The sequence below is a fragment of the Quercus lobata genome, chromosome 6 (genome assembly GCF_001633185.2).
Source record: "Quercus lobata isolate SW786 chromosome 6, ValleyOak3.0 Primary Assembly, whole genome shotgun sequence".
In the NCBI taxonomy this organism is placed as follows: domain Eukaryota; kingdom Viridiplantae; phylum Streptophyta; class Magnoliopsida; order Fagales; family Fagaceae; genus Quercus; species Quercus lobata.
The window spans coordinates 16,317,200-16,328,981 of record NC_044909.1 but is presented as its reverse complement, the minus strand read 5'-3'; the positions used below and the strand labels follow the sequence as shown (position 1 = coordinate 16,328,981).

At 37.2% G+C, this 11,782-nt stretch overlaps 1 protein-coding gene across 1 annotated transcript; it reads right to left on the bottom strand.

The window, feature by feature from the left end:
* Positions 1–8,490: 8,490 nt before the first annotated feature.
* Positions 8,491–9,111, bottom strand: LOC115949905. Its single transcript, XM_031067170.1, has one exon. It carries the CDS (start codon positions 9,109–9,111, stop codon positions 8,491–8,493), a length of 621 nt encoding a protein of 206 aa, XP_030923030.1.
* Positions 9,112–11,782: the final 2,671 nt, after the last annotated feature.

Here is an 11,782-nt window from a genome sequence, read left to right as displayed (position 1 = left end):
TATATAGAGGCTAATAATAATAACATGTAAATTATTCCACGATTTAGAATAAATACATTTATCACATTCATTTGATTTATTACCATTCTCAATCATGTAGGAATCAAACTTTTCATGCCATTATTTAGGTGTCTGTTTAAGCCATATTGGGATTTATTTAGCTTACATACATTGCTTTCTTGTCCAGACTCTATAAAGCCTTCGGGTTGATCCCTATAAATCTCTTCCTCTAGATCTCCATTTAGAAAAATAGTTTTTACATCCATTTGATGAATTTTCAAACCAAAAATTGTAGCAATAGCAATTAACAATCTAATAGATGAAATTCTTGTTATTAGAGAAAGTGTATCAAAGAAATCAAGATCAGCTTTTTGCAACAAGCCTAGCTTTAAACTTATCTATTGATCCATTCGGTTTTCACTTTTTTCTAAGGACCCATTGACAACCTATGGTCTTGCAACCTGATGGAAGATCTACTAATTTCCAAGTTCTATTAGAAATTAGAGATTCCATCTCATCATTTATAGTCTCTTTCCAAAATATAGCATTAGGTGATATCAAAGCCTCTTTTAAATTTTGGGGATTTTCCTCAATGTTAAAAACATAATAATTAGGACCAAAGTCCATTTCAACTCTAGCTCTTTTACTCCTTCTAGGTTCCATTTCAAAATTTTCTTGATCTTGTAAAGGAGAAGTAAAAGATCTAGGTTGTGACAAAATATTTTCTTCACCCTTGCTATTTTTCAATTTAAAAGGAAATTTTCCTTCTTGAAAAATTGCATTACCAGATTCAAAAATTATTTAGTTTTCAAGATCAAAAAAATCTATAGGTTGCACTATTAATTGCATAACCAAGAAAAGCACAAGTAGTAACTCTTATACCTAATTTAGGTATTTTAGGGTCAATAAGCCTTACTACATAAGCAAGATAACCCTATACTCTCAAATATCCCAAATTTGGCTTATGTCCTTTCTATATCTCAAAATGTGTGGTGTGTGACTTTTTATGTGGCATACTATTCAAAATATAACATGCAGTTAAAATAACTTCACTCCAAAAATGTAAAGGTGCACCAGATTCAATTAACATGGCATTAGTTAACTTAATTAGAGTTATATTTTTTTCTTTCAGCCACACCATTAGAAGCAAGTGGATACGGTGCAGTAATTCCATGGATAATTCCCAAAGACTAAACAAATAAGTTGAATGCACTTGATTCATGTTCATGACCTCTATCACTTCTTATTCTTTTTATTTTTCTACCGAATTGATTTTCAACTTCTTTTAAAAAAATCTTGAAATTATTCAAAAGCATCACTTTTATTTTTCAACAAATAAACAGTTGTATATTTTGAGAAATCATCAATAAAAGTAATAATATATATATTTCCTCCACGAGTTAAAATTCCCTCAAATTCACATAACTTAGAGTGAATCAACTCAAGCAATTCGGTATTCCTTACAACACTTTTATGAGACCTTTTTGTAATCTTAGCTTGACTACAAGTTTCACATTTTTCAAAATATTTTGATAGTCTTGGAATTAATCTTAAACTAATCATGATTCTCACATATCTACTATTTATATGACATAAACGAGTATGCCAAAAATTAAAAGAAGAAAGCATATAAACTGAACTAGTAGATGCTTTATTATTCTCAACATTTAACTTAAACATTCCATCACAAGCATAACTCTTGCCCACAAATAAACCATTTTTAGTGATTGCATAATTATCAGATTCCATTGTCTACTTGAAGCTAGCCTTGTTAAGCAAAAAACTTGACATCAAATTATTCCTCATAGACGGAGTGTAAAGTACATCTTTCAATGTTAGCACACGTTCAAAAGTGAATTTCAAATCAACCTCACCACTCCCAAGAACCTTGGTTTTGATAGAGTCACCAAGCATAATTGTTTTTTCTTCTTCAAAGGAAGTGTACAACTTGCACAAATCTTTGTCATAGCAGACATGCCTATTAGCACCAAAATCTTCCCACCACCCTTCAACATATTGCACCATATTGATATTTGTAATCATATCCACTAAAGGCTATTCGGTTATGTTAGCCTGTGGAATAGATTTACATTTCTGAAATTTGCAAATTTGAGCAATATGCCTACTCTTGCCACAAACAAAACAAGGTATATTAAATAGATCTTGTGAAAGGGGTTCTTGGTTCTTATTGTAATTTTTATTCGGGTTTCCCCTTCCTTGAGGTCTATTATTATTTTTGAAAACTCTCTTTTTAGGCTTTAATTGACCATTTCTAGGAAAATGATTTTTAAGCATATTATTATTGGCTAAAATAAGGTTTACCTTTGTGGTGGGATTACCATTGCTCTCTTCTGTCATTAGTGCATCTTGTCCTCTAGCCTCCTCCTCCACACGGATATGTGTGATCAAAGTCTCCAAGGATGTCTCATTTTTTGTGCTGCAAAGTCTTTTGGAAGTCCCTCCAAGATTGTGGTAGTTTATTATCAACTATGCCAACTACCACCAGATTATCACCAATCTTTATGCCTTCAGATCTCAATTCTGCCACAATCATCTAGAAGTCTTGTGCTTGATCCACCACCGATTTTCCATCTACCATTTGGTAACGAAAAATCTACTAGTAGCATACTTCTTTGCACCAGCCTCCTCAGTATCGTACTTGATTTGTAAAGCTTTCCAAATTTTCTTAGCAGAATTATAAGTTGTATCATAATAATCATAGAAATGATCGGCAAGACAATTCAAAAAATAAGACCGACAATTGTATTCATCTTTTGTATACTTATCAATTTTTTCTTGATGGAGATGAAATTCTTCCTCACTCATCTCATCGATAAAAACCTTTAAAGGATTCTTGTTAGTGAGGATGTAGGCAACTTTGAGAAGACTCAAATAGAAAAGGACATTTCCTTTCCACCTCTTGAAGTGGGCTCCCTTGAAGTGGAATGCTTTGTTGAGATCTTCAATAGTCTCATTTGGTTTCTCTAGTATAGGCTCCATGTGATGAATCTCCTTAAAATTGTTGGTGCAAACACAATAATAATGGAAATAACACAAAGAGAAACTGAATAATACTTCTAAATATTATTAATTTGAAGAGAAAGAAAAAATACACAACACTATTTAGATTGAGGTGTAGCATTCGCTCTTTTTAAGGAGATTCAAGTCCTTGGTTGGCTAAGCTTTGTAACCGATTCTGACCTTTTTCGACTTGTCTCCCCCAGGATATGACAGCCCAACAAATGTCATATGACTAGAACAACCTCTGCATAAAGTTGTTCAAGCCTAAAGCTCCACCAGAAAGAACACCCTCCTTTGCCAAGAACCTCTCTATTTTTTAGTGTATAAGAATGCTTGCAATTGCTGGATTTTTTGGTGTTTAAGTGTTATTATATTGCAGTTACTTGGATGGGTCTGAAAGAGTCTATTTATAGGCTCAATGGGCCTCATGAAATTATTACCCAAATTAATATGATTAATTAGGTCCATTATTCTGATGTAGTGAGTGTTACAAGTTTAATTGCTGGACATAAATCCGATGGGCTGGAGTTACACAATTAAAGGATGAGCTAAGGAGTTTCTAAAGAATAAATAGGCCCAATAGCTAATCCATTAAGTGGGTGAATGACTTTTTATTTTTTCATAATAAAAAGGTCATTTACTCACCAATGAATATAAAAATTATTCTGAATGTATCTAGCCTACAAATTGCTACAATACATATTAGCCAATTAATCACCACAATTAAAAAGAATAAAATTGTCTCTCTCCTTTTCAATGTGGGATTTAAACATTCCACTAACTTCTTATCTTCCATATTAATTCCGATAACATTATATTTATGTTGTAATATAAATATATTTTAATTAATTAATACTAAAATGCTCCAACATGAAGGGATAAATAAATTCTCCAAACAATGGGGCCAAAAGCCTTTACTCTATGGACTATGCCTCAAAAAAATCTTCCATTTAAAACCGTAACACTTCCAAGTTGGGTTGATCGGCTAACAAACTAGATCGAACACAAATTAGACTCTATATAGCACAACATATTAAGCTTGACACTTCATAAAAAATCATGATAAATGTGATTTAGAGGGATTGAAGCAAAAGAGACAATGTGAAGGCAACATGTCAAAGCTCATTCTTTTGATTTGCATCTTAATCATGTAATTAGGTATATTGATATTGATACTTAACATGTTTTTCCATTAGGTATATTGATATTGATGCTTAACATGTTTTGCCAAGTGACGTGTCTTTTGAATATTGTGATACCTATCACATTGAATAACTTTAATTTTTCACACTCCTTAAGCCTTTGCCTATAAATAAGGAATTCATTGTCTACCTAAGTTAGGAGGAACCGAGCCACACAATGTGAGATTATAATAATTACTTATTTTCTCATGTTAAAGATATAAAAGCCCAATAATAGTCAAGGCCCAAGTTTGTTGTCCTTGTTCATTGTATCTAGTCCTCCTTAGAGTGCAAGTAATCCTACAAGTAAAGTGATCCTAATCTTATTTGTAGTGTAAGTAAAGTAACCCTAATCATAGTTGTAGGCATTTAGGATTGAACCACATAATACCAAAGTAATGTTTTATCTTATCTAATACATTTGAACTTGTTTTAAGTATATAAGTTATTGAAAATAGCATGCTAAGAGCATTTGTATCAGTTTATCTAAAATTCTCTGTCTATATTAGCATAAAAACATTTTTTTTTTACACAAACAATAAGAAAAAACACCCACACACATAATCCTTAACATTCTTTGAAAAAATAAAAAACCAAATTGTTGTAAAAGAAGTCTTGTATAGAACGTCATGTTGACATGCACAAGTAATTAGTGTTATGTAGCCTTGAGAAAGACTACAACACTTTTCTCATGCGTGCCACCCAATTTGGCCAAAAAGAGTTTGGCTTCAATACATCAGTACATGTTTTTTTTTTTTGGTAAGATGGAAATTCATTAAACTAAAGAAACAGAAAGAGGAGCAGGGCACCTCCTGTTAGAGTACAATCCACACTTATCATCCTCAATGAGCTGAACCAAGTCCACAGGCGGACTGTGGTGCAGCACAAACTCTAAATCTTGCACTAATCCTAATTTGGCTAACTTATCAGCGCACATATTAGCCTCACGGTAAATGTGTCTGATGCAGCACCGAGAAAACCGGCCAGCTAACTGCCTACAATCATCAAACAAAGGGGAAACCACAGCGTTTACATACATAGGGCTGTTAAGAGCAGCAACTAGCGCACTAGCATCCAGCTCTATAACAATATTCTGCAGATTTTGTTGAAGGCATAGCAACAGGCCATCCCGAAGCGCCCAGCACTCAGCCATGAAGCTGTTGGCTTGCCCAATGTTCCTAGAAAAACCCATCAGCCAGTTACCTTGGTCGTTTCTGATCAAACCTCCACAACCTGCCCTGTTCGTTGGTCCTGAAGCTGCCCCGTCTGTGTTAAGCTTAAACCAGCCACTGTCTGGCCTTTCCCAACTGATCTGCTTAGTCACCCATGGCTGGTTACACTTAGGCCGGTTGATACATAAGGTGTATTCCATGGCTTGCGCAACAATAGCTTTAGCCAACTGGGGATTTGCTCTTTTGCCCCTAAAAACCACGTGGTTGCGCTGTTGCCAGATCAGCCAGATCGCAAAGAGGAATGTGGTGCTCCAGGGAGGATGATTAGAAGGAGTCCTCTTGGATTTGGCATTAGTGGTTAGCCAATCACTGATGTTTAGAGAGAAAAATGTGCGGTTGTTGTTGTCTATACCCAGCTGGTACCAGATTGGTTGCACCTCACTGCAATCGCGGATCACATGGGAGATATTCTCAGTAGCCGAGTGACACAGAGGGCAGGTGTCATCTAACTGCATTCCCCTGGCAGCCAACCGCTCTTTCACACCTATAGCTTTGTGGAGACATTTCCAGATAAACATTTGGATTTTTGGGAGAGTACAAAGCTTCCAAATCCAGGTCCCATCGAAGGAAAAAAGCTCCTGCTGGTCCAAAGCTAAGAGATAGGCACTCCTAGCGTTGAACACACCCTTAGGAGACATTTTCCAAGCCATTTTGTCACCATTCCTTGCAAAGAAGGGGATAGGAGTAGCCTGAATGGCAGTCTTGATCTCTGAAGGAAACTCAAAAGGAATTAAGGGCCAATTCCAGCCACTAACAGAGCATAAATCCCTAATCTTAAGCTCATTTACTTCACGAGGGAGTGGCCCTTGGATGATATTCCTAATTGGGCCAAAGTCCGACCAACAGTCATGCCAAAAATTCAGATTACTATTGTGCCCCGGAACCCACTTAACCCCTTTTTTAAAAACTTCCTCCCCTTTCCTCATCCCTTTCCAAGTGGGAGAGCAGGGCAGTCTAGCTTGATGTCTGGAATTTATTCTCTGCCTAGTACCATACTTCAACTTAAGCACCCTAGACCACGGGGCATTATCTTCCGAGTGCAATCTCCAGTTAAGTTTGGCTAGGAGAGCAGTGTTTCTTCCTCTGGCTGTTTGCAGCCCCAAACCCCCCAGATTTTTAGGCTTGGTAACATTCTCCCACTTAACCCAATGCATTTTCCTAGCTTGATCCGTAGACCCCCAAAGGAAATTCCTATTGACTCGGTCAATCCCATCCAAAATCTTACAAGGAAGTAAAGTACTTTGCATAACATAGTCAGGGATGGTAGCAGAGGAGGATTGAATGAGGACCATCCTACCAGCCATGGATAAAAGATTCGCTTTCCATCCCGCTAGCTTTTTCTTAACTCTATCCAACACAAAGGAGAAGTCTTGCCTTCGATTACCCGGATGCTTTAAGGGGAAGCCTAAATATTTACCCAAGTTAGAAGTTTGGGTGAAACCGAGAATGTCCGAGAAGACCTCTCTTTGATCCGGGTCCACATTTGGGGAGAAATACACTCGGGACTTGGCTGCACTAACGGTTTGTCCAGATCTAGAACAAAACTCCGAGAGCACATCCTTAATGGCTTGACAGTTTTCGAGATTGGCATGGGCAAAGAGAACTAAGTCATCAGCGAAGAAAAGATGGGAGAAAAGCAGCCCGTTCCTGGAGGTTTTAACAGGGGTCCAGCTTTTGTTCTCACACTTCCTTTCAATCAAATGGCTCAAGAACTCCATGCACATAATGAATAGGTAAGGGGAGAGAGGGTCCCCTTGCCTAATACCCCTAGATGGCCGAAACGACTCTAGGCAGCCCCCATTGAAAAGGAGAGTAGAAGAGACCGAGGATATGCAACTCATGATAAGGTCAATTAGCTTACTTGGAAATTTAAACTTAAGGAGCATTTCACGGATAAAACTCCACTCGATCTTGTCGTAGGCTTTTTCAAGGTCAATCTTGATTGCCATAAGCCCATTTTTCCCTTTAGTTCTGCCAATAGAATGAACCAATTCTTGAACAATAATAAAGTTATCCACCCCCTTTCTACCCGGAACAAAAGCCGCTTGATAGGGAGAAATTAACCTATCCAAATGGGGTCTAATGCGAGCGACAATTACTTTAGAAATGATCTTGTAAACCGAATTACAAAGGCTGATAGGTCGGTAGTTAGAAATGGTTTCAGGTCCTTGAATCTTGGGAATGAGGACAATGTGGGTATTATTCAAGTACTCGGGAACGCAACTACTAGCAAAGGCTTTCAACACTTCCTCTGTGACTGCAGCACCTACAGTGAGCCAAAAACGCTGGAAAAAGCCTGCATGCAGCCCATCAGGGCCAGGGGCTTTATGGGGCTTCATAAACCAAAGAGCACACTTGATCTCCTCCGGACTGACCAGCTCTTCAAGGCCCCTTATATCTACCTCATTGAGCTGAGCACACCATTGATCACTAAAACTATCCACCCGAGGGGCACTTGAATGGGAAGTGGTATACAGCTCCACAAAACCCCTTCTGAAAAAGCTCATGACCTGCCTATCCTCTGTAAGCCAGTTACCCACATCATCCTTCACTGCAGCAATGTGATTCCTCTTTCTTCTTGCAATAGTAGAGACATGATAAAAGGAGGTATTGCGATCTCCCTGAATCATCCAATTGATTCTAGATTTAAGCGCCCATAGATCACGCTCCTGGTCAAGTAGAAGCTCAAGATCTTGGTGCAGCACTTTTTCTAAATTAATAAGGTCTGCACTAGGGCAGGAGGCCAAAGCTTTCTGCACTCCATAGATTCTGGCCACGACTCTTTTTTTCTTGAAATGGATATTACCGAAATGGTTTTTATTCCAAATCAAGGCATCCTTGGAAAAATTATCAATACGCTCTGCTAGCCCTCCCCCTCTGCTCCAGGCTCGAGCCACCACACTCGGGAAAGAAGAGTCTGACAGCCAGAGCTCTTGGAATTTGAAAGGTCTGGTCAGGCTAGTGAATCTGCCGGGGGTGGCTTCCATGAGCACCGGGCAGTGATCCGAATGGCATCTAGGCAAATGCTTAACCTTAGCATCTGGATAAAGAAGACATCAATCCGGATTCATGAAAAACCTATCAATTCTCTCCAAAATCAGGTTATTAATATCTCTCTTATTTGTCCACGTGTATCTTGGACCAGAAAACCCCATGTCAACCATGTTGCAGGAGTCAAGACACTCTTTAAAAATCAAAGAACGATTAATATTAACCCCTTTGCCCCCAAATTTATCCTCATCAGTCAAAGGCTCGTTGAAATCACCAGCCATAATCCAAGGTTTATTGTGGAGGTCAGCCACTTTAATTAGATTATCCCAGAGCATAAATCTCTCCTCACTCCTAGGACTAGCATAAATTGCAGAAAAAATCCAGCTAAGGTTAGAGGAACGTACCTTAACTTCAACATGAATCTCCTGCTCAGTGTTGGCTAATTCAGTTATATCCACCTTATCTGAGTTCCACAGCAGCCAGAGCCCCCCTGCGTACCCAATAGTATTCGAATGTATGGCTCCATCAAATGGAAGCCTATCAGTAATCTCTTTTGCTCTAGCACCACCAATTTTTGTCTCCATCACAACCATGATAGCAGGATTATGGTCATGAACTAGATCCCCGACGTAGCTCTGAAAATTGGGCTTCAGAGCGCCCCTACTATTCCAAATTATGATATCCATTAAAGCGGGAGGCAGAAGGAAAAAGAAAGAAATTGGAAACTCAGTGCAGAGGGAGAGCAGCACCGCCACCTTCCTCCGATTCCATCTTGTCTTCATCATCGCCTCCTTCGCTTGACCCCTTCCAAGTACCAACATTTCCCACCTCAGCTTCCGGGTTAAGCGTTGATTGGTTTGCTGGGTTAGCTTCAAAACTTGAGCCACCTTGATGAAGAGCCGAGACCTCATGAGCTTCGGGACGAGCCTCAAAGGATCCGTCAAGACCCACCACTGGGCCGGTACGGCCAGCTTCCGCGCGGCCTTTTGTACCAGGCCGAGCGTCCACCTCTTCGACGAACTGATCGACGCCGCCACCCATACTACCAGATGACGCCATAAAATTGAAAGGTGCGTCAAAGCCCAGATCGGAGCCATGATCAGTACATGTGGTAAGTGTGAATGACTACTTGAGAAAATATAATATATTATCTGATCATATTCATATATCTCTTGTCTTGCTACTTATCTTATTTCACAACACAAATATCCTACGCACGCGTGACGTACGGTACCACCCAAGTTAACCAAACCAAATAATACAAAAAGGAAAACAGCAAGAAAATAAAACAAACAAACAAAAGGAGATCGACAAACATGGGTGATGGGACAAGAAAAAGACTTTTATACTGCATTATTCACTTGAAGGGGGCGGCTATTCCACTCAAAACTAAGGTCGCAATTCAAACAAAACCCAATAACTTTGGTCAATTATTATTATCACTATTTTCGATATAGATATTTAGAGACAATGAATTTGAATCAATGAGATCATTTACATTATAATTACCTCTTATCATCATGTCAAAACATATAAGAATTACACCAACGATTTTAAAATTTTTTTTTCCTTTAATACTATTTATTTTTATCAAATGAATTAAAGCACGCAACCAAACAAAAAAAATATAAATATTTGTGCTCTCACTAAAATGAAGATGTGTATTCTGTGGTTGATTCCTAAATCCTTAAAAGTTTTGGTAGGTCAATATATATATATATATATATTTGTTTACTTTTTCTTTATTTTTCACTTCTTTAATTTTTTTTTTTTTAATATTAGTTTCATGCTGAATTTGTATTCACCAAATTTGATGGTATAGTTTAAGTAGAATGAAACAACTGTTTTAACGAATGATTTTGTTGAAAGACCATTCCAGGCAAAGCGTTTCACATTGCTCACTCAACTTGTACCGTCAACAATAATGAAAAAATAGTTTCTATAAATTTCATCACATCCCAACGTATTTTTGAAATTAAAAAAAATGTAGTTATTTCAAATTATGATGAATTGAATATGTTGACCTTTAGATTAAAAAAAAAAAAAAAAAAAAAGCCCCAGATGCTAGTCATCTTTTATCATAAAGCAAAAAAATTAATTAATAATTTGTTATTATAGTACTATAAATGTTTTTACCAAAAAAAAAAAAAAAAATAGTACTATAAATGAGATTCAAATCCAGTGTTGAGTTATTGAGTTACATAGGCACTAAATCTAGCCCACGACGGATTAAAGCCCAAAATGATTTGATGGTGGCCCAGCGGCAGTGAGTGACCGACTATATTCTCTTATGAGTTGGAATACGTGAGGCAATAGGAAAAAGATACTATATAGGAGGAGGCAGCAAAGATTCTTTATAGGGTAAAATATCATTTTCAACTTTAAATTTTTATAAAAATTCGTATTTTTTTCTTAAATTATTAAAATTTTGTTTTCTGTCCCTAAACTTTACAAAACAATCTATTTATTTTATTTGGATTAAATTATTTATATTAAAAAAAATATAGAGTAGATTCCAATTAGTTCAACTGGTAAAATTTCTAATGGTTGTATAAAAGATTTGAGGTTCAATTTCCGTCTACACAAAAAAACTGATTGGTGTCTTAGTCTAATGATAAAAAACTATCATCAAGAACAAACGCTATAAATTGAAACTCTCTTAAAAAAAATATACAGAGATAAGAGTTATTGGTTTCCCTAATAACAATTATTTATAAAGACAAAATTGCCCCCACACCTTTAATGATCCTTCAGACCTCACTTCTTCCCTTCAGCCACGCTTTCTCTCTCCTCTACCACCCCACTTTCTCTTACTAAACCCCATCACATTCCTCCAAAAGCTTAGCTCAGCTCATCCTAAACTTGGGTTCCACTATTTCTGTAATTTGGAGACTCTGTGAGCTGAACCTTTGGGGCTTCAAGTGGGTCGTCCTCTGACTGGTTTGGGTAGAACTTGCTGTCGGGTTGGATAGCGTTTTGGACTCGAAGAGTAAGTAAAGGTAAAGAACTAAAGAAGACATTAAAGGAAGAATGTGATGGGGGTTTAGAGAGAGAAATTGGGCGGTGGAGGAGAGAAAGTGTGGCTGGGAGGAGTAAAGTGGAGGCCTAAAGGACCATTAAAGGTGTGAGGAGTAATTCTTTCCTTTTAAATAATTGTTATTAGGGCTACGTGTCTATTTTTTTTTTATATATAAAATAATTTAGTTCAAGTCAGATATCTGTCAGTATTCTATTAGTCTATTAGACCACATATAACACAAATTAATAAACATAGACAGAAGATGAAAAGTAAAATGGTTTGTCAAGTTTAAAGACAAAAAAGAAACTTTTAATAGTTTAAGGATGGAAAACAAAATT